The sequence below is a fragment of the Styela clava genome, chromosome 12, assembly GCF_964204865.1.
Source record: "Styela clava chromosome 12, kaStyClav1.hap1.2, whole genome shotgun sequence".
In the NCBI taxonomy this organism is placed as follows: domain Eukaryota; kingdom Metazoa; phylum Chordata; class Ascidiacea; order Stolidobranchia; family Styelidae; genus Styela; species Styela clava.
The window spans coordinates 1,709,671-1,734,091 of record NC_135261.1 but is presented as its reverse complement, the minus strand read 5'-3'; the positions used below and the strand labels follow the sequence as shown (position 1 = coordinate 1,734,091).

The following is a 24,421-nucleotide window of genomic DNA, read 5'->3' as shown; positions in this document are numbered from 1 at the left end:
AAAAAATCATTTGTCTCAAATTGGCTTCAAAAATGTGTTAGATTTTACGATTTATGATTAATTCTGTCTGAACTCGAGAGTAAATCTTTTTAAATTATTGTCTTAGGAAAAATCGGAAACATTTATATGTACTCTCAAAGTATGTGAACCAAGATGGTGGACACCGGAACGTAGTATGTGTACCAGGTTAAGATTAGGCCATAACTTCAGATACAAATATTACGGGAGTCACTTGGCTAGTCCCAGAACTCGTAATAGAACCAAAATAAGAAAAAATGGAATCAAATTTTGACCTAACCATAACAAGGTGTCCTCCATCTTGGTTCACATACTTCGAGAGTACCCATTTAAAAATAATGCTTAAATTTAATTCCAAACTAGACCAAAACCCCTTGTTTCATAAAAAATAAATCTAAATTTTGAGATCGAATGTTACAAGAAACTGGTGCCACTCTTAAATTAAAAAATGAAGCAAACAATTGAAGGTATTTGTTAGCTGATACAATTTGATAACAATTTAAATCATTTATTTTTAAAAATAGTTCTTATTTGCCTCAAATTTGGTAGTCTTAAAATTATTTAAAATTGCAAAGAGAATTTATCGATACCATATATTGTTTTGGCTCTCACAGATGTATTAAATGAAGTAAAAATACTTGAACAATTACTGATTAAAAAACAACAAATTTGGTTAAGATATTTTGAGAACTGACTTCATAACAAAATTGAAATAGTAAAGGGATTTTATGGACGCCCTGTATATGATTAATAATGTAAAATAGCATCAAATATTCTCTTAAATTCAAAATCTAATTTGTTTGATGATTTTCTATAAATTCGAAATGATATCTTCTTAATTTTTCGTCTTGGGGGTTTTCTGTTTGATGAAGGCTTCTGACGGTAAGGGTAACTGTTGGGGTGCAATATCTCTTGTTGGTGTGTATGGATACTTAACTGCATGACTGAGAGGTTGCTCTGTTTGGTAATTCTGAAAAATAAATGAAATTGAAAGTTATACATAACATAAAGGACATACAGTTCTGCAGGAATATAACAAATGGTAATGATTGGATAATTATACAAGCGAGCGATGCTTAAATAGATAAACATGAAGACCAAAACGAAGTAGCATGGGTAAATAATCTGTCATAGTAAGTTTCTAAATATTTGAACCTACGACAATTGCACCTATGGAATTTTTTTTTACGGATATTTGAACCCATACTAACCCCAACCCATTTATTTTAGCATTTTCAATATAGATTGAATCCGCGGATATATACGAGTCCAAATGTACGGCCATCGTCATCAGTGCTTAGTGTTAACTGTATTTCTGGCAACTAGCATTTTCCCAGATGGTTGAGCATGACCTTTGATGTCATCAGTTTCAGGTGACTGATCATGACCAACCACCTGTGAAGGTGATTTGGCCATGTGCACTCAGTAGTCTGGAGCACAGCTCAGTTGGTGTTGCTTATATCTGTATGTATTACTTTGGTTATTGCATTGGACATTTATTGCTGTTTGATTAAAACATTTATTAAATATACTTTGGAGTCTTTACTTTAACACTTAGAACTAACACGAAAGCGGAACCACCCCAAAATGCTCAATATTTGATTACATCATCGTACAAAAAAACGAGTCCCATAGAGGCCACAGACATTTAGCCTTCAGGTGAAAAATACAACCTTTCAACAGCGTCAATTTCAAAGCAATTGGTCCAGTAGTTAATGAGAAGAAGAAAACAAGTAACAACAAGAAGAAAAATACCAACACAAACAACAACAACATTATAACACTAGAATTTGGATAGAAACCGAAGACTTATCGATCGAAAGTTAGGGGATCCCCCAAAACAGTGGTCTTACTCCATAGTGACACCGTGTGTCCCATCACTAATTAATTAATAACTCGCTAATTATACGACATAATCCAAAATCAATAGGCTTCTGATCCGAGCTAAGATGAATGCACATGCAAAATTTGGAGCAGATTGAACCTCGCTATCGTGAGATATCGCGTGCATCTAACACACGGACATACAGACAGACAAATACCCATCAACATACTTACCGATCAAGATCGATAAGTAAACAACGATCCATATTTACACTCTGCATCCAATAATTATGAAGGATTTAAATACCTGTATATTAGGATGATGTCTTTCCACTAACACTCCATGAGGAGGAGGCCCAAATTTTTCTGATTGACAATGTGGTTGCTTGCATTTCTTGCCTAAAATTTAAGTTTGAATAAAAACAGAAGTTTAACTCTAGAAATAATAGGACAGGGCTCTCCAAAGTTGGGGCCCAGTGGGTCGGTAGGGGTTGTGGTATAATCTTTTTCGACACTTAAGTTAACCTGTTCCTTGCGAATCGGTGCATTAGCGCAATTTCAGACGCTGTGTGTAAACCATGAGGTCTGAGAGAGAAAACCAATGTGCAGTCAACTGTATAGTCACATTTGAGATTTACAATAGCTATACACGTCCAACAGCTGATAGAATGAGAGAGTGTAAATATTTTTGTTATTTTTTGACATTACGAGAGACCTCTTGAAACAGGTGTTTTAGTTTACGTCCTCCAGTGACATCTAGCGTATAGTACTCTAAAAGACCTTTCCAATGGTATATGATTAGTGTATATTGGGTAAATTTTGGGGGTCGTATGACATGAATAAAAATGGGTATACAAAATTGGGCTCGATTAGGAATCTTGAACAGGTTAAAACAAGATATCGAGTTTCTGGGGGGTAGCGAAAAAACTTAGCCGTGCCAATGAGTGGTGATAAAAAAAACTTGCAGAACAATGATGTAGTGGATACCGAAAAATGTTGAATAGGACTGAGTTACTCGGAAACCTTTTTTTCAAATTTTATAAAAATTGTATCAAATGTTATATAAAGGTGCCTGTGAATATATGAAAAACAAGAGAGTGATGCTCTAATACAGGGTGGTCCTAAGTTGTGGGCTCCGCGGGCCACAAATACATTTTTGCATTGTTCGCGGGCCACAATAGTGCCATAAATAGGTAAACAGTGCGATACAAAACAAACACTTTTATTGTGCAAACACATAAATATCAGGCATAGCCATCCAAGGATAATGGAATCCATATTCGATTTTTAGTTTTCTATGATGCCTATATTGTTAGCATATATTCCCGACTAAAAAGATGGAAAGCCAGATAATAATTTAGACTGCCAAGCACATCATTCAAGCTTCGCCAGTTGCCTCAGCTAGCTATAACACTAGTCAATTTAGTGACATTAGTGATGTAACAATATTTCAAAAGATTTTTCTGATTAATTTTATTAAGAAACAACACGAAATGCGATTTTTTGATTACTCTCCGAATGTGACGCGGGCCACAGATATTGAAGTGGCGGGCCTGGGTTTGGACCACCCTGCTCTAATATATAGGCATGAAGTAGTAATGGGTGACAGTGGACTACCGTACCGGTACGGCGGTCTTCCCGGCTGGCAAGAAGCCTAAACTTACTACAAACTTCATGACTAACGAATCTCATGGAGCCCACAAAAATATTTAAAATAAATAAAAGCAATAGCCCTTTAGCGAAAAATGCCAATGATCACTGAGAATTTCAAAGCAATTGGTACAGTAATTAAAGAGATAAGTAATCTTTTCATAACGATATGCAGAAAAATACTAACAACAAGAATGAGAACAACAACATAATAATAAAGCAATCCATGTCCAATTTGTGTCGATAAAACAGAAAAATTTGGAACAAAATAGTCTTGTGAGACTATGGAATATGTGAAAAAACGAAACGAATATTCTTCCAATGACTTCATCTATTTTATAGTACTGAAAATTTGAAACCTATTGGTCCATTAAATGCGAAGAAAAGCTATTTTTTTACGACAACAAAAACGATTTATGAAAATGATTCTCTACTTGTCTAATAAGTATTAGGGAGATCAAATTTTAACCTGAAACAAAAAACATTGTTGTTACCTGCACTAGCCGTTGCAGAAATTTTTGCAGACAATGTTCTGCTTCGGTTGACAGGGAACTTTCCACCTGATGTCTTTATTGGAGGGTTAGAGAGGTACTGTGAAAAATAAACAGAAATACCTGATTGGTGTAGTTCAGAGTTCATTCAAACGGTGGGGCGTGGCATAGACAGAGGTGGCGTGAAGCTTATTTGTTAGATTGTTATTACCTGATTGGTGTAGTTCAGAGTTCTTTCAAACGGTGGGGCGCGGCATAGACAGAGGTGGCGTGAAGCTTATTTGTTAGATTGTTATTACCTGATTGGTGTAGTTCAGAGTTCTTTCAAACGGTGGGGCGTGGCATAGACAGAGGTGGCGTGAAGCTTATTTGTTAGATTGTTATTACCTGATTGGTGTAGTTCAGAGTTCTTTCAAACGGTGGGGCGCGGCATAGACAGAGGTGGCGTGAAGCTTATTTGTTAGATTGTTATTACCTGATTGGTGTAGTTCAGAGTTCTTTCAAACGGTGGGGCGTGGCATATACAGAGGTGGCGTGAAGCTTATTTGTTAGATTTTATTTTCCCCCCCTTTTTTGGATTTCTTCATTTTTTAGAGATTACAGAAGGCTGTTGTAACAAATTTTAAACTTAAAACTTTAAAACTGAAAAGCCTCGTATACAGAGTGTCCAAAAAAATGTGCCTGATTTTATAGTAATAACGCACTACGAAAAATTGTATGTATGACACAGAAAAAAAAAATTTTTTTGGTGCTCCCGAAGTATGCGAACCAAGATGGCGGACATCGGAACGTAACATGCGTAACAGGTTAGGGCTAGGCGATAATTTTTTTCCAATCCTCCTTATTTTAGTCCTATTATCAGTTCGAAGACTATCCAAGAGCCTCCCGTAGTATTTATACCTAAAATTATGGTACACATATACCTAACCTAGTACACATATTATATTCCGGTGTCCGCCATCTTGGTTCGCATACTTCGGGGGCCCATTTTTTTACAGTTCCAAAAGGGGGGTGTATGGTTCTGAGGGTAGGAGCCCGCGAAGAGGTTGACTATTAGTTACGGAGCACCACAATAAATTAATGAAAATAAAAACACATTGTTGTTCACCGATTAAGTATCGCATAGCTCACAGAGCCCTGTGGCTCTGTATGGAGCACGTTGAGAACCTATGGTCAAATTGGTTTTTCCTCCCCCAAGATAAAAAAAATATATACATACTTTTCCAGTCACTACTCCACTTTTGTTGCCAGTTCCACCAGACTTAGGTCTTGAAGTCATCCCTGGTCTGGAGTAATTTAGTGTTGCCTTTGATGGTTCCAGAACATGCCTAGTTGGCTGGGGTTCTGAGATGAAGAAATACAAAATGTATTAAATTTAGAATTTTCGAGATGAGTTTACTTTGCTTTGGTAAAATTCTACTCGAAGAATGTCTCCTGTATTGTGACGAGTTTACTTATATGTATGTACTTGCTATTTCATTAATTGTCAGTAACTTCGCTCAAAAATAAGAATCCTGGAGTGGGTGTGACTTGGGACTTGGCTTTGATGAAATTCTACCCAAAAATGTATCCATTATCGTGATGAGCTTACTTGGTATTACCATGTTTACCAGTACTTCGCTCAGCAATAAGAATACCAAAGTCAGTGTGTGTGTATCACACTTTTACTTGGAATAATGCAGTCCAAGCAGAGCTACTTTTTGTGAAACGACCAAAATCAGATTCTTCAATAAATAATATCCCCTTAAATATCAATAATATAGCAGGAGTTTTTAAACGTTTGTTCTTATGAAGTCCTTGAAGAGGTTGACTATTATTTATGGAGCCCCACAATGAATTTATAAAAATAAAACAAATAAAATTCACATTTTTACTTATTGCTTAATGTCCACATTTAAACTAAAATTACTTTATTTAATGATGTATTTGATGATTTGTATTTAATAATGTTCAGTTTTTTAATAGATAAACAAATAGCTCTGAAAGTCCCTAGGTTTCTCTTACGACTTCTTGGGCTCCGTTTGGAGCACTTTGGGAACATATGTCGTACAGAGCATCGTTCAGAATCAAAAATCACAACTCAACTTACCTGGAGGCAAATAGTCTGGTTTCTGAGCCGCTTGTCCAGCAAACGTTACTCTGTTGCATTCGCTTGCACAAGTTAAAGCATCCACGGCTGCGGCAAGAGTTTGGACTTCACTGGGTGCTGGAATTAAAAAGGTAAATGGGTTTAGAGCAGTGGTTATCAAACTTACATGATCTGTGATCACCTGTCGTAGTTTATTGCACCATCCACCTGAGCTTGATAAATTAAATTTTTGGTAACATGGGTAACAGGTTAGACCATAATTTTATTCCAATTTTCCTTATTTTAGTCCTATTATCAGTTCGAAGACTAGCCAAGAGCCTCCCGTAGTATTTATACCTAAAATTATGGCCTAACCCTAACCTAGTACACATATTACATTCCGATGTCCGCCATCTTGGTTCGCATACTTCGGAAGCCCCAAATTTTTTTTTGTAAATAGGCCTATAGGAGATTCAAAGATATCCAAAGATTTCACAGACGAAATGTTGAAAATTTATTGGAAAATATTATCACGAACTGATACAGATTCTGGTGTCTAACCATAATTCAAAGCAATTTTCACTGAAGTATACATATACATTTTTCTCATTTATCCCATTTTGGTTTAAATTCCCAATTCTATGGGTATGACTCATCTAGAACTCGTAAAATAAAATCAAGGGATCAGTAACCTCTTCTGTCTTTAAGTACAGAAAATTTAATAATTTTGCACAACAACAACAATAATTCCAACAAAAACAACGATTCAGCAAACGATTCCTAAGTCCATTCTGTATAAATTCAAGTTCATTTTAGACCTGTTTGATTCTCCTCTCCCTGGAACATAGACATAGCTTCAAGGTTGAGCGCACAAACTCCACGCATGAATGCTTTCTTCATTGTCTCTTCATACCTATCTCTCTCTTCATGAAGTCTTGCAACCTCCTTCCGAGAATCTTCTAATGCTTCATTGAGCTGGAAAATAGATCAGTTTGTATTTTAAAAATTTAAGTGTCAGATAAGTATATTGACTGTTATCACTTATCGATTTTAATCGGTAAGTATGTTGATAGGTATTTGTCTGTCTGTTTGTTTGTCTGTTAGATGCACGCGATATCTCACGAAAGCGAGATTGAATCTTCTCCAGATTTTGCAAGTGCATTCATCATATGTCGTACCAGAAGCCTATTGATTTTGGATGAGGTATGTAGTATAATTGGCGAGTTATTAATTAATTAGTGTTGAGACACAAGGTGTCACTATGGAGTAAGAGCACTGTTTTGGGGGATCCCCTAACTTTCAATCGATAAGTCTTCGGTCTCTGACCGATATTCTCGTGTATATTTTACTCTAATATCATGCAAACATTTTTTGAGGGAAATTTGATCCAAGTAAGATCAAAGCATGCGCTTTTAACCACAAACGAGGGAGATTTTTCCCTGAATGCAATTACCCACTGAAATTATACTGGACTTAAGCCTACATGAGTCTGACCCTTGACACTGGATTTCAGTCTAAAAATGGATGTTTCCCCAAGTATTCTTGTTTACTTCCCTAAAAGTGGCTAATCCTCAAGATGCCAAACATGACCACGAACGTTTTCACAGCCGCTCAGGCACTTTTGTCACTCAGAAATATTCTCAGACATGGTTGTAAACATTACCTCGTTTTCGCAATAGTGGGTGTTAATGCAGAGCCTCCAGGATAGTATGGGAACCACTGCTTAGCATATGTAGATGTAGGTTTGACAATTACAAACAAAAGTACTTACAGAAGCAATCTTTGCTTCATAATCATTAGTAAGTTGAACGCAAACTTCTTCTGCTTTTTTCTGGCAAGCTTTCTCGACCCTTTCCTTCCATTTTGCTTCGATAGTCGACCGCCAGCCCTGCCAAGCTCTCATGGCCAATGCGCGTTCTCTATGTTTCCTGGCCAAGTGTGTTGTGAAGGTCTGTGGAGTATATGAAGCATGCCTTATAAGTTAGTGCTCGGATAGTGGGTGGCAAGTTTTTTAATTGAGGCCCAAAATAGTAAACGTTTGCAGGCCGAACAACCATCACGTTGGTGACAGCCTATAGCTAACTTCTGCTAAGATTTCATTGGAAATTTTTAATCTAACCACGTAATACATTTGTTAAGCAACATTTATTCTGTTTCAACACGGGCTTTGAGCGGTTCGAGCTTTGAAAAGTTACTACCTATGATACAGAAAAATGCCTTTTTTCTGTTTCAAAATTTCAAAAGAGGGGGTTCCAACCTGCAAACCACTCTCCGCGGTACACCCCCGCACTCCAGTCTTCCCAATCTATACTGGTTCTTCACACAAAGACTACTTGTACATGGCCTTGTTCAGAGCATAAAGGGATATAAATACTTTGTATAAAAAAGTCTCACCTGTCTCCTTTCATCAATCATTCTCAATTTCCACTGCATCATTCTACGAGCCATCTCCAACCGGTCATGACCGGTTTGAACCGCTCTAGTCAGGTTTGATATGACTTGGTCTTTCCTTTCTACAGAGACTTCGTAAGTATGTAGGAGTTCCTTGAGCTGTGCTAGTTCATTCTGGAATAAAGTGGTGAAATATGATTCAATTATCTGCAATAAAGTTTTTGACTAGGGTTAAAGATCCTGGGCGAGAGGATTGTTAGACTCTTTGTCTTCATAGAATGGTTCTCATAACCGCTGGTTGGTGATGGCTTCCTCCACCATCAAGTCCATGATTCCGAAAACAAAATAACTAACTAATCCCATACACGGCCTGGACTGGTAACTGAACGAGAGGCGAAATTCATTTTCATTGATAAAGCAGTCATTGTATACAAAAGATTGAATCTCCAAAATGGATATATTATGTTATAAGGAGTCAGACTAAACCTCCATCCTACTCATGATTCCAAAATATTTAAATATTCGACTCGAAGTCAGAAATTTTGACTATAATGCCAGGAGGCGATTTTGTTATTAATTAGGAAAAACTTGCTTGAGCAAGCTCTCCCAACATTTAAAAACAGGTAGTTGAAAATATTTACATACCGGTAAACTCAATCCAAGACAAGTTTACCAAATAAGAAAGTTCGAGGATCCACTCAGTTCTAACACTAGCAAGGGCACACAGCTCACTCACATATTTATATAAATCAATTGACATGAAGTATTACCTATAGTACACTCCAACCAAGTTAATTAAGCTAAGTAAAATCCAAGATAAAGAACAATAACGAAACAGTTGAATCATGCAATAAAATATAATGTAAAGTTCAATATTAACAAAAAGAAACCAACCTGCAGCTTATCAACCTCTTCCTGATGTTCTTGTTTAATTCGATGAATCTCTCTGCGATGACTCTCAGACATCGCGATCTTTACTTGACTCAGTTCAGCCTGTTAATATTGAATATTTGTCATTGAAAATGGATTACACCAGGGTTTTACAAACTGGTTTTCTCTCATCTCCCTAAGGGGGCAACAGAGCAGCCCCCTGAGGGGCCCCGAGAAAAGTTTTTCACTCGCCATAAAATAAGTAAACAGACATAAATATAATGGTCATTATTTTCTCTGTGTTGTTTGTTACCAGTTGTCTGACAATTCTAAAACCCTAATTTCTCTCAATAAGAATTATCTTTTATCAATTATTCCTAAATTGAATTTTGGGACCACCTGAAGTATGCGCACCAAGATGACGTACAATCTGAACTCAGGTTGTGTACCAGGATAGGGTTCAAATTATGCGACAAATTGGTGCGCATACTACAGGAGCTCCGAATTTTGAATGAATTTGAATATTCCAGACATTATAAACAATTTCAAACTAAATTGATATTATCAAGAAACAAACTGATTCCCGCAACGACGAGGATCTAGCGAAATGATTCACATTACCACACTGCATTTCAAACGAGAATATCGATCGGAGACCGCAGACTTATCGATCGAAACTGCATTTTCAATTCATGACTCTATAGTGACACCACGTGTCCCATCACTAATTAATTAATAACTCGCTAATTATATGACATAATTCATCCAAAATCAATAGGCTTCTGGTCCGAGATATGATGAATGCAAATGCAAAATTTGGAGCAGATTCAACCACGCCTTCGTGAGATATCGCGTGCATCTAACAGACAAACAGACAGACAAATACCTATCAACATACTTACCGATCTAAAGATCGATAAGTAACAAATCTTACCAAAACCATAGTCTTCAATTTCTCATGCCATTTATCTAGCTGACCGCTCATTCTTGCCATGTCAGGGTCAAGTCCATTTTGCGGATGAGTATCTTGTCCCCCTTCAGCACCTTCTCGTTGCCCCAGATAGGACAAAATTGGAGCGCGTTGGATTGACTCTCTCTCTGAACCCGATGAAGCCGTGGGTGATAGCATTGGGCCTCGATAAGGGGTTCGTCCTGGTGATGGCATGGGCCGAGGGGTCCTTGGTTCTGAATAGATGAATTAAGACAACAAAATGTTAATGTTAAATAGTAGACTTGTTAATTTCAGCGTTTCCAAACAGAAGAGAACTTCAATTGTAGGAACGGAAATTTTACTTTTCATTTGTGTGTGGTATTCCTAATATTCTTTGCCTATTTAGTATCATTGCAATACAATTTATAAAATACTCAAACTGTACAAAGAGTGCAAAGTTGATGTGTCACCAGCTAATAATTCTGAATGAATTTGATTCATCATGTACATCGCAGCAAGGAGCCACTTTGGTACTCCCGTAGTATGTGTACCAGGTTAAGGTTAGGTCATAATTATATTCAGATTTTTCTTTTTTTAGTTCCATTACGAGTTCCAAACTGTCTGTGTTAACCAAGTGAATATACCCCCTGTACATAGCTTTCAGTCCCTTTACACAACTTGATGTAAAGTGGGCGAACAAATTAGTAAACTCCATATTGGTACACATACTTCTGAAGAGCCGCCACTCTGATATATACATACATACCTGGGTTATTCATCTGCCAAGTTGGCTCCATTTGTTTTCTAGCAGTTTCAGGTTCCTCACTCCCAACTGCGCTATCTTCCTCTGTGCGTGATGTGCTTCCAGCTATAAACAAGTATATATCATCAGTGATGAGATAGAAACTTTTAACCCAGAGACAAGTCAAATTTTTCTCTACCCAACATCTGGGTCAATTGTAACTGCCCCCCGACAAATATTAGGTCTAGTATAACTTGTCTTTCCTAACCCATCTGACTACGCCATCTAAAAATAATGTCACTACGACATCACAGTGAGGTAATAAGATAAGACCCACCAAAATATACGGAACGTTGTCCCGAACATGCGGACAATAACCTGCATTCAAGCAAGCTACAGTGTATACTGCTCTATTTTGTTTTTTTGCTGCAACGATCCCGATATATGAAAGGTCGCTGGGGTTAGTGAGTTCATTTTTTTGGCACAAGATGTCATTACTGGCAATCGCTGCTACACTTCGGCAAGCTCTATGAGGTGATTGTGAAGGTTGGGGTATGAATGACGTGGGCAAAAATGGTTATGATACGCCCACTAGAAGTACTTATGGTACTAAACTATACTAGACCCGAAAATTGACCTTTTGAAATCAGCAATCTTCAAGCTAATCTAAATTGAATTTAAAAATTTTGCATATTACTATAAATTGAATAGCCAATGTTCAATTGGAGAGAGTTCGGGTGTAAAAAATATATAGAAGGATAGAATTTACATATTTATTCTGAGGGGGAGGTAAATCTATAAGATGGCTTAATCATATGGCAAAACACAGCGTCTAGTCCGGTTACTAGTCCATTTCGAATATGGGATTAGTTGCCAGTTTTTTGTTTCAGATACATGGACTTTCTTTCTTCTCATGCATGTAGTTTTTTACATAACAGTACGGCAAAAAAAAAACGATTGTTTCATTTGACCAAAACTACGGATATCTTGGATTTGGAGAACTGTGACCTACTGCATGTCAATGGTTCCTTATATACATTCGTGTTCGGAATGAAAACGTTGTCAAAACAGATTACATTCATCAAGGCAATACGACAACCTAATCATTAAAGGATAAGATAAGATTTACATATTTATCCCGGGGGAGAGGAAAGCCGATTTGATGGCTAAACCATATGGCGAACCACGGCCTCTCGTCCGGTTACCATTCCATGTCGGGTATGGGATTAGTTAGGTGTTTGTTTTTCCGAAGCATGGACTTGATGGTGGAGGAAGCCGTAACCGACCAGCGGTTACGTGAACCACCCAACGGCGGCGAGGAGTCCAGCAATCCTCTCGCACATAACCACCCCGCATGGGATTCGACCTGCGAACCCATGCAGAGTGTGGCAGACCCCGGCCTCTCATCCGCTTACCAGTCCATGTATGGGATTAGTAAGCCTGTTTTTACTTTAAGATGTATTTATTTACATATCAGTATTCCCTGTATAGGGTCGTGTTAGGCATGAGATTGTTGTATGGAAAATTATATTCATCACCTGAATATTCATCAATAGTTGTTAATGGTCGATGGTCCGGTTCATTCAATCTTAGTTGAGGCAAAACGGACGGTTGTTCAGTCTGTGCAAATGTAGGATCCCACTTCGGTGTGACAATGGCGTATTTCAGAAGCTCTTGGTATTCCTCCTGGAGCAAGAAAAAAAGATGAAGTCAGTAGAGCAAAATATTTTTTCAATCAATTATTTATCATCTCATTAGCCTCATTTTATTTATTTATTTCAAATTCTCTGGCTCATCAATTAATCAATATGCCTCGTCTGCCATACAGTCTGCACAATGGAGTGCCATATGACCCTGTCCTTATGCCCAATGTGAAAATTTTAAAATCTCCAATCCTAAATGCAGCCAGCACCCTTAATTCCAAGTGCAGTTTCAAGTACTCTGTGGCGTCAGCAGCTGCCGCAAAAACATGGCGGTATTTCCATACCATGGCCGCTACGACCAAACCTATGGCGACTGACTTTTTAGCTGCCACAAACCAATGTCAAGCTGCCGTTACTGCGGCAGCAAATTGAAAACCAATGGCAGGTAAAATTTTGCTGCCGTAACTGCCGCAGGTGAGCCGTAAAGACAGGGCTGACCCTTATGGTGACAAATATTGGGTAAGTTGGGACGTTTTTCTTATGCAGCTATGGTTACGGTTTTCTAAGTATTTGGGGTTAGGGTTTAAGTAGATATAATTCCGCACGATCAATTAAAATCTGGTACGTTAATTTGTGAATATACTGTTAATACTGATTACTGAATAGCGCTATAAAACCATGGCAAGAGCTGCCGCGGTTCGTGCGTGGCAGGAGCTGCCATGAAGTGGTAAGAACTGCGCCTCCTTAATTCAGTGCTGCTTCTTTTTGAGAGTAAGAGTTTTATGTATATTGCTGTAGTGTTAAACAAAGTATAATATCAGAACAATATTATTTTACAATGACTTTAATTGGAAATTAGGTTCCAGAATACGTTGAATTTTTAAATTTATGTGCATCGCAATTTGGCACCCGATCCCCAAGATTTTTTTACACAATTATTTTTCACCTGCAAGCCAGAAGATACTGAACTTCCTCTTGACGTTTCCGACGGTAGGCGCGGTAAATCTCCGCTATCTTCGCTTGTACTTGACATAATCTTGTTCCAAAAATAAATACCTGTACTTCACTCTATAAAATCGAAAACCAATAACTTTGAAAAATATAAACAACGGACCCGGGGTCTCGCTTCAGTGACTACCGGTTTAACTTGTGGTGCATAGAGTCAATTTTTGTAGAATGATAAATAAAACGATTTTTCGACTCCAGTATAAAGGCCGATGAGCAAATACAATTGGCAAAAATTAGATTTTTTTTTATCACGGATCAGAGTATTATATGGCTTGGATCAGTATTTTTATCTTCATTAATACGTCATGTCCGAGTTGTAACAGCTGTTGGGTCGTTTGGTATCATTATCTTTTTTATGCTACCTTTTATGGGTAGCGGAGTAGAAGTTCCACATCTCCGCGGATTTACTGGTTGTTTGACCGTGTTAGTTCTTTCCAGCCTTGCTGTAGCTGGTAAACTTGTTAAAATTGTGGGTGGATTTATATTTGTCTATAAATAGTACAAAGTTATTGCAAATTTATGCAACGTCGTAGGAACTACTACAGAATGATGAAAATATTCATACTTATGTAAAAATGCGTAGCAACTTTTACCGATTTTAAAAATTGAGCGTGAACATTTTTGACTATCCAGCTATATTTGGAAAAGCATTTGCCAACGTAAATCTAAACTGTTGGATCCGATGACATTTGTCGATTAATCTTTTGAGGGAATTCGTTACCTAATGAAAAAACAAGAGAGCGATGCTCAAATATGTAGACACGAAAGCCAAAACGGAGTGGTAAAGGTATGCAATCTGTCACAGAAGACCACCGACACAACAGCGTTCACAACTAACGCGTACGTGCGCAATTTTTATTGACGACATTGTACACAAGAAGCGAATTCCATTGAGCCGCGGTCCGTGTCAGGCCTCCTGCCGGTACCTGAATATATTTCAATATTATATCTCAATTGCTAAATGCGAGGCAGTCATGGCCTGCCGATTTATTTTGTGAGTTCTACCTTCTATTTATGCGCAAACTAAACTTGGCTAGAGATCCCAGTTCATTTAAAACCCTGAACGGCCGAGTGCTTCGCTTAGTTATGACGTCATAACGGCAAAGTTCGAGAGCCATAGCAACTGCCTTGTTACTAGGGCTGGGCATTTTCGAATACCTTGTGATTTCAGAATCGAATCGAATAATATTTTTCGAATCGAATCGAATCTCGAATACTTGAAAATATATAATTGTAAGCGATTTTATTATAGTAATTGGTCCTCTCAACAAATGAATTACCGAAGACATAGAATAAATCACCCAGATAGATTACTAAGCGCTCACACAGAATAACAAACACGTTTTATCAATAACTCACTACAGAAAATAGTCATATGTTAGAATTTCATTGAAAAGATATGACTCCAATGAAAATAAAATTGGGGAATTCACCTCGACCATTAGCGGAAAGATAAAAACAAGATGGCGACGATTCGAAATTTAGCTCTGAATCGATTCGAATAATTTACTATTCGATTCGATTCGAAATGCCCAGCCCTACTTGTTACATTTAAATTTCGCACGATCCGTAACGTGACAGCATGATTTAGAGAAATTTGATAGCGTTTGGGCCCGTTTACGTACGTACACACTATTTCGTTGACGCACCTTCAAACCTTGTTTGTTTAACTTAATCGTGCGTTGCGGCGTTAACGCATATGCGGGATCGTACGGTGAGTACCTGTCTGTTTGCCCGATTTTAATCAGCTCTATTGCGCGATTGAAACGTCGCAGTGATATCATTCTTGGATAACGTAGTCACATGGAGATCTAGATTAAAATATGTCACGTAATTTTTGAATGACGTTGTCAGGAACGATATATGCAAAAATTCTTACCCACACCCACCAGAAGTTATTGTGATGCGAAACTACAGCCATGTGAATGTAAATGATATGTCTATTTCTGCTTGTCTAAAGCCTTACTTAAAGTGAAAACGTAGAAATCCTATTTATTGTTAAAGTGTGGCACAATATTTGGTATATCGCAGGACATCAAACGTAAATTAATATGTCAGTTTCTGCTTGTCTAAAGCTTTTGTTAGAGCTAACGTTTAACGAATAAAATAATAGGTCTTTATATAGGTTGTACCCAACTATATCCATTGCGTGAACGTAAATTAATATATCCACCCACAGAATCACACTGTTGCTCAGATCAATGACATTAAACAACATGATAGGCAACTCTGACGTCACTCCATAAGACTACAGGCAAAACATTGTATTTCATGATACGCTCCAATGCACATATTTCTTGTCGCCTTTCGCGTCCGTTTTCCGCTCGCTTTTGCTACTCGGCGTCTTTTTTACGTGTAGTACCTGCCTTTTTGCGTCTGTAACGAAACAAAATAATCTCTATATCTAAGAAGTTTTGCTTACTTGGAAAGCTGGAATAACAGGCAAGCTGTAAAGAGCAATTCTGGACATCATAGACTTTTTTTTTATTAGAGAAGATTACAAACGCGATAGCGGAAAGATTTGTGTGGAACATTTTGCAGATAATGACAAAGTTCAAAGTTAGTAATTTTGATGTTTGCGCTTAATCATTGAAATTTCATTTAAAGAGGGTGTCATACAAAACTGTGCTGCGATACAATTCCATAACACAAAGTTTGCACCTATCGAACTTGCTTTTGTAGGTGAATTTATTAGACATATTACATATTCAGTTAATCGTAGGTAACATTGCTGGTACATAATGCATCGTAGATAGGTTTGTTTAAATTTAGGAATTTAGCTCATAGCCCACTAATTAATATTATCTTCTATGCAGGAGGTTGCAGGGCTGAATTCAACTTGCAGCCTTACCGATCACCTGACGATGCTCATTTAGTTTGGCTCGAGCAAGTCTTCTTGAAATGCTTGTGTGGATGGAAACTACCTATATTTTTTGCCTTCCTCCGATTTTAGACAAATTTATTCTGAGGGATTTCGCATATAATTCTCACTGATTGTTGGCTGTTTATAATTCCTATTGATTGTGAATTCTGATTATAACAATGAGTTGAAAATTTTTTTACCTAATTTGCTGGCACCTTTTTCTTGTCAATACTCCAAGCTGAGGTAATAAACATGACAATACATTTATGTCATCTGGAAGCAAAATATGCACACTAATTAATAGTTTGGCACATTGAGATAATACATCATGACAGAAAATACAAGTTAAAGATATGTATGACCATCACATGGTAATTAAAATTAATAAAAATTAATAGGGGCTGTGGAGTATGGAAAGTTCAAGACAAAGAAAAGAACAAATGTTCATAGCTCATGAACTCTCAATTTTGCCTCCATTGCTTTGTGAAGGCCAATATATTTCGAGTGGCTGAATTGGTTTACCTTTATGATAGCAACGATTTTGTATTTAATATAGCGAGATTATTTCAATTTAATTGAAGTGATATAATTTCCCAAAGCAATGCTTGAATCGTCTAGAATAGATCAGTGGTGTCAAACTCATGGGTTTTCGAGAGCCGCATTGCATTTTGAAAATTGTAAAAAGAGCCGCAAACAGTTTTTGATAATGTATACTCAAAAGATATTTTGAAGATAGTTTTAGTTTGTGACATATATTGTGATGCAACTAAACAGTTGGATTAAGTTTTATTATTTTCTTCAATTTCAAATGCAATTACATATTAATATTTGCATTCCACTATTATTGCAACATTTGCAAGTTACAGTATTTATTATAAAAAATCGTAAAATTCTATGTACAACCATCAAAATCATTTTTGAACAAGCTTTGAATAAGGAAAGAATAATACATACACTAAAAATAACTTAATCTAAATATATGAACCTAAAATTAACAAAAATACTACAGTATAAACTCAATGTTTTAATAATTACATTTGTCCTGGCGTTTGGCATCTTTTTTGTGTCACCAGCATACTAAGGCCAGTCTGAAATGATTTTATAGTACCAACTCTAACTAACGAGGCCACATGATCATGGGTTTATCTGGATCTTTACGAATGTTTAATTAATTCCAGTAATGCAAAAAAGTTACTTTTATCATTTCATGTATAGATCAGTAAAAAAACAAATGACAGATTTTTTCGACAAGACATTTCGCACTACATTGCGTGGCATAGGATTGCTTGAATTATTATTGATATTGATTTTTAGTAACTAAGTCGTTGTATAATTATATTAATATACAAACACATGGAAATTTTCTGTTCGAAGTTGGTCTTCGAATTTGTCATATTGACTGCTGAGCTTATTGTGTTTTTTGATTGTATTGATGGAAATATGACAAATTAAACAATGTGCTTCAGAATTTTGTGAAGAGCAGAAATGTTACAACTCCCATTTTCTTCGAAAATGCCACCTTCTTCATGTACTTTGCGTTTAATTTAATTACTCAAGTGTTTTATTCAAGTATTCTTTTGCTAGCTTGATGTGTATTCTTAATTGGGTCAAAATGTGGACAAAAAAAATTAATATTCCAAATCTACTTTCAGTAAATTGTTTTCTGTGTGAATAATCAATTTCACTTTAGAAGGTTTGAAAAATCTATTACATTTAGATAAAAAAAAAAACTTCCAAAATACTATTACTATGTTAAGCGTTCGAGGGCCGCACTGGAAGTTCTCTGGGGCCGCGAGTTTGAGATCCCTGGTCTAGATTGAAGTTGTTCAAAAAATATATAACATTATTTTATCATGAATGATGATTATACCCCTTCCGGAATTTCTTCTATAGTACTACCAAAAGTTGATGAACCAAATATAACACAGGTGCAGTGAGGTACCCGTAATCCTCATTTCCAAAGCTGTTTTAAGTATGTCTGGCGTGTTTTGTGCCTTTTTACAAATAAGACCGCTTATGCAATCTTACGCTTTGGAATTTTTAGTTATTTTCCTCAAGCCCTGCAGGATGTGGGGGCCATACACAACTCTACCGGAGGGTCAAATGCCTTTGCATGCCTCCATAGGTTGTTTTTCTATTGCAAATTTCTATTTTCAATTGCATTATATTTCTTGGAATCACACTGTCACTGATATGTCGCCAGACTTCTGATATCTCCCCGTCTGCTATAGTTGTCCTGTGAACAAATAATAGGAAATTGAGATTAGACGAATAGTTGAAAGTTTTGCTTTATGTCGGCTTTATTTCTTGATTGATATACTTACTATTTCTGCTATTGCCTCTTGTGCTGCAAGAGTCTCACAATGCTTAGACAGGTTTGTCCACAACTTTCACATCTGAAGAAAGAGAGGAGATTTATTAATTTTCGTTAAGAATAAATAAAGCAGTCTATATGATTCAGAATGGAAAAGCTAATAAATCCAATATCTCATGTTTTATTTAAAAAATATTTTACTGAATTTGGTATATAAACCAACTAATAAAAGGGTTTAGTCAGAAAATTACAAGCATTCGTGGCTCCAAATACTTGAGAAATCAGACTATACAATATAGACCGGTATGAGTGAAATGTTAGGTGAACTTGTTAACACTTTGATTCAATACGCAAATAAAAGTGAATGTGTAATAGTATGTTACAATGAGCAGCAATCAACAATGAGTATATATCCTCACTGATTAAAAAAATCTAACTGGAGGTGCATGAACTATTTGAAACCATAAGGGGTAAGTAAATATGTAATTTCGGCAAATGGGCAACTACGTACCGTACTGAATTAATAACTTCGTAGTATTTGACAAAGGCTGGCTTTCCCACATGTACTTAACAGTGCGATGCCCGGGTGTGATATACAACAATAGTATTCACCTTACCTTTTACCGATTTCTTTTTACCCCAACTTTCAAAAATATCATTAAAATCGACAACAACTGTCAAAGCAGGCACGAACACCATTCGTGCTACGCCTTGAAAGCAGCACACATCCGCTCGTTTTCGTCTCGTCAAGTATGTGCATTGGAGCGTGCTATCGAATACGATCTTCGGACAAAAATGCCGGAGTTGCGCATCATGTTGTTTAATGTCATTGCTCAGATGAGGCATTTGGGAATGTTCGTTGTCGGAAATTGGCGTCTCGCTTTGAGTTTGAGCGACCATGAAACGAGAGAGGGCGCTGGCGTTAGGAAGTTTATTAACGTAGTCGCAGGTGCCGTTACGGGTGACGTCGTTATACTTTGGCAAGCTCTATTTCATGATTGTGACGTCGCAGTGACATAACTTTTGGATGACGTAGTCAGGTGGGGGTCAGGAGTGACACATTAAAAAATATTCGCGCCACGCCCACTAGAAGTGTATGTGGTACTAAACTACACCAGGCCCTGATACCCCACCGGTAAACTACCAAACCTGTCCACTGTACCGACACGCACGGTGATAGGTATAGTTTAGTACCACATATAATTTTAGTGGGCGTGTCTCACTGTCTCAAAAAATTTTTAAAACTCGCAGGTTTAGGATTCATATAATTTTCATTGTACAGCAGGTAAGTTTCGTCGTCATAGGACATAGATCATAGATTATGCTCAACATGGTATGGTGAATTTAAATATAAGCTTTTAATCAACACCAAGACATTTTTTGTTTCAGGTTTTCTAATGAGTTAAAGAATAACATTTAAATTTAAGTATAAACTAAGAAAATAGAGGTACTGAACTTTGTAAATTTCAATGTCAATAATCATATGTAGAGCAAGAACAATAAATAGGTTGTTCGTGGCCAACGTTTCACCTGTTGTCTACAAATTCTTTAAAACCAAAATAGATAATATGTATATTTTAAGGTATGTTGACGCAGAGATTAAACTTTTATAGACATAACAACGAGAAATGTTAACAGGGTACGTTCGTGCTTTACACTTCCTGTCTGAATGCGACCCAAGGTATATTCTTGACGTGGTATGGGTCTATATGTTCTGCATACGTAATGCCAGAAGTGGACTGAACGAAAAATGGAAGGTATAATATTTATTTGATTGCAATCATTTATGCTCAAAAATATGAGGTAAAAAATATATACCAAAACGCTTGGAGTACTCTGGCAAAATCGACGTTACAATATTCAATTTTTTTTTTATGAATTTGATCAGAAATATAAATCGCATGTAGAGCTGTATGATGATATCAACAAGGCGAGGAGCCGCATATTATCGAACCTAAACCAGAATATAATCTGGACTGAATTATGTTGCTCTGCAAAATCAATAAATGGTTCTTGAATATCAGCGTGCTTTGCTGAGAAGTTTATTTTATCTAAAAACGGTCCAAGTGCAATCTGGTGAAATTTGTTGAAGATAAATTAACTGCAACGTTTAATTTTCTTTTTTCCTAAAGAAATATTCCAATTTGCCAAATTTAGGGAATTTGTATTTAATGGGGAACTTCAGAATTTCCTAAACAAATTTTCCCCACTTTCAAAAATTTAGTATTTGAACGCAGAGCGGAATGCTTGAAAATGTGACTGCACTTATAACTTGCGAAATAATGCCGGCGCCTCATTCTTCCACTCTTATAAAAAAAATTCAATCCCATAAAGAATTTCTGATGGTAATTTTTTAGTAATAATTATTCTAAGGTCCCTTTTAACAAAACAATCGTGGAAGTATACTCTCATTTAACTTGTTACCATATCACCAGGTCATGAGTCAGACTACCACATGCGCCGTGATTCTCTGACTTGATTTTCATTCATCTCGTGTTTATCCCGAGTACGCAATCTCATTGATCTCAACGCAATCAATCTCCACCAGCTATACGCTAACGGCATATTTGATAATGTCGATAGTGCGATTGACTTCGGCAGAGAGCATGGCCGTGTTTCCCGCAACATGGCTTGCCACGGATGTGGTGCTGCTGTTTGGTAGAGAAGCGGATTGACGCGAAATATGACGGTAAAGTTTGGCGATGTCCCGAGCAGGTAAGTTGAAATATTTGCATTAAAACGTCTGTAATCGACTAATGTTCACGTGTTGATTTTTTAGAGTTGTCGCAAGACAACTTCCATTCGACAGGGCTCCTTTTCCGAAGGAAGTCATCTAGAATTGTGGCAGCTGGTAACTTTTTTATACTACTAGGCGAAAAATACCAACCAGGATGATATTATGCACGAGTGCAGGATGTTCGAAGCTACGTGTGTTGATTGGTGTAATTTCGCGCGTGAGGTTTGTATTTATTGATTGTATAAAACAAAGGTTCAATGTCAAACATAAAATGAAACGTTTTTGATTTGCTGCAGATATGTTCATCTGATCTGATGAGACAACAAACGGTTGTAGGTGGCATTGGACACATCGTAGCCATCGATGGTGGCCATGAGGAGAAGGGGTGAAATGCCCAAGCGAGACTCATTCGACAGCAATGGGTTCTTGGCGGAGTAGATTTGGAGACAGGGTTGGTAGCAAAGTTTTAATGCAATATACATGGACACAGTTACCTAATTCAAAATAATATTTTTGTTTCAGAGAATGCTCCCTCCAGCTTGTGCCGAGTCGCGATCGAAGCACATTGGAAGGAGTTGTTACTCGGCACATTGCTCCTGGATCTGAAACATGGTCGGATGAGTGGGCCGCCTACAGCAATTTTTCTAGTATTTATTATTATGTTTATTTTAATTAACTTGAATTGGGTTCTCTCTTTTTCCTAATCGGGTTAGCAACAAAATGGTTCATTAGTTAAAATTATTCTAGGAAATAATTTGATCATTTTATTTTAGATTTCGATCTCAAACGATATCGAAAGTTTGTGGTGTGACTGTAAACGCGAATTTCAAAGAATAAACGGCGTGAGCCGGGGTTTCATTCCATCTTATATTAATGAGTGGTTATGGCGGCGTAAGCCCACTATTTCGCCGACATTATCCGTGCCATAGCCACAAATTCAAGATATACAGTGTAATTTTCCTAACCAGTCTCATTAATTGAGTTTGGTTGACCATTTTGCATATGCAGTGTGATTGTCTGCTATATAAAAACCCTCATGGAGGGGACATTTTCAATGCGTTCGTTTACACATACTAAATATGGTTGATATAATGACTTTGCTGAGCATAAGTCATGTATTTTGTCAGAATCAAACGGAGACCAATTTAAAGGGTTGATTAAAAATCAAGACATCAACTGAATTTAATTTTTTTTCTTTAGTCTCTTACTCTGGAAACGTAACAATGCCTTTTTTTTTATACTTGCTATGGATTCAAACAATCGCAAATCATAGATTGCACTGAAATTCAATTTCGGGGAATACTCCTTGGTCTTACGCTATGGGCAAAGCGTCGGCGTAGAAGCAATACCGGCACACAAAATTCACGACGATGGTGAATGCATCCCATTGAGAAAACTAGAGCAAGCCGGTGAGTCTTTGAGTCTCATCAAAATTTCACAACTGTAAGAACTTTTAAGGTATGATACAGTCGTAAGGTGACTTTTATTTCTCTTTAAATTCATGCCGACTCAAGTAGAAGCAATGTTCAAAAAATAGACATAGGGTTGTAAATTATCGTAACCGCAGGGTGGCGATAAAAGGGTAGGATCATTATTACACGCTAAAATGGACTACCAAGAAAACCGTGGAATAATAGTGCGTCGATGAGCGATGCCTATCGAGCGGTTATGAATGGCATAAAAACAGCAGCAAAGAAATTTAATGTACCAAGAAAACTACATGCGATCTGGTACATGGCAGGGTGGGGCTAGATGCAGTTGTGGGACCTAAAACCAATTTAGAAGAAAAGAACGAGAAGGATCAGATTATTCGAATTGTGATTGAGCAGAATAATCACGTGATGGTGTCACGCTTCATTCAGTTTCTTACTGGAGACCAAATAATTTTGTTTGCTCTGTCAGATCATATGGCAGGGTTTAGCCTACTGGTTCAATCATACTCAACTATATTCTCAAACTGCCATTTGTTATATTTCTGAAAATATATTTTTTATTTCAATAGAACGGTCGGTCAGCTGTATTCAACAACGGGCCAAGCTATATCTCTGCTAACCGAGGTTGGGTTTTCTGATTATCCGGATTCCGATGCATCGTACACAATTGTCGTTGTTCATGTCAAGCGAATACCATAACACAAATATCAAGGGGTTTATAATAAACCTTCCGAATTATAACTCTGTTCATTAAATCGTTGATAAACACAAATAATGTAGAATTACTTGAATTTAAGAGTAATTGTAATCATAAAGCCTAGTAGCTCACTTAAAACTTCAAATTACTATTCTCACAGTTGAACAAGCATATGCTCCTATATTCGTTAGCAACACATTGTCGTTTGATTAAGGTATTATATGAAATATAAGCTAGTTAACTTTTAACATATGTCTGTATGTGTGAATTGGTAACAAAGAATGACTTCTAAATCGACTGCAGAAAAAGTAGTGATGGAAGAGTTCCTGGCAAAGATGGAACAAATGGAGACAAGGACCACAAAAAATCTTTGTTGTCTCTACAAGATATAGTAAATGAAACCATTGAAGATCTCATATCTGAAAGAAGTTTTTCGAGTCAAGTTGATAAATTCTTATTAGTAACTTCCAACTGGTGACAGATAGTCTGGGTCAGGTGATGGCAAGTAATGAAATTGTGTCCTCTGACATGAAGTCAATGAAAAGTGCATTACCATTAAATATAGAGCAATTCAAACAACAGGCGTGGTTGATTGACAAATCCATCTGTAACCTGAAGCTAAAAAAACCTGACTTGCTAGACGAAGCTCGGACCAGCGCCACCAATGTAGAAGACTTTCATGATCACAAATTATGAACGAATTCGACTTACAATTAGAGATGTCCGGTATCGGCAATATCG

The 24,421-nt window shown here is 37.0% G+C and overlaps 1 protein-coding gene and 2 long non-coding RNA genes across 3 annotated transcripts; 1 reads left to right on the top strand and 2 right to left on the bottom strand.

Moving 5' to 3' along the window:
• Nucleotides 1-832: 832 nt before the first annotated feature.
• LOC120330092 (centrosomal protein POC5-like) lies at nt 833-13,902 on the bottom strand. The gene is made up of 13 exons (XM_039396920.2): nt 13,575-13,902; nt 12,524-12,671; nt 11,010-11,111; nt 10,247-10,497; nt 9,337-9,435; nt 8,446-8,616; nt 7,823-8,002; nt 6,870-7,026; nt 6,073-6,189; nt 5,203-5,327; nt 3,987-4,083; nt 2,150-2,241; nt 833-988 (listed from the first exon to the last, which is right to left on the bottom strand). The coding sequence occupies exons 1-13, from the start codon at nt 13,659-13,661 to the stop codon at nt 854-856; spliced, it is 1,761 nt and encodes a 586-aa protein (XP_039252854.2). The 5' UTR covers nt 13,662-13,902; the 3' UTR covers nt 833-853.
• A 2,063-nt stretch (nt 13,903-15,965) lies between these two features.
• Nucleotides 15,966-16,762, top strand: LOC144430713 (uncharacterized). The gene is made up of 2 exons (XR_013479681.1): nt 15,966-16,195; nt 16,453-16,762. It is a non-coding gene; the product is annotated as an uncharacterized LOC144430713 (long non-coding RNA).
• Nucleotides 16,763-18,351: 1,589 nt separating this feature from the next.
• On the bottom strand, nt 18,352-19,648 carry LOC144430712 (uncharacterized). Its single transcript, XR_013479680.1, has 3 exons — nt 19,431-19,648; nt 18,824-18,895; nt 18,352-18,735 (listed from the first exon to the last, which is right to left on the bottom strand). It is a non-coding gene; the product is annotated as an uncharacterized LOC144430712 (long non-coding RNA).
• Nucleotides 19,649-24,421: the final 4,773 nt, after the last annotated feature.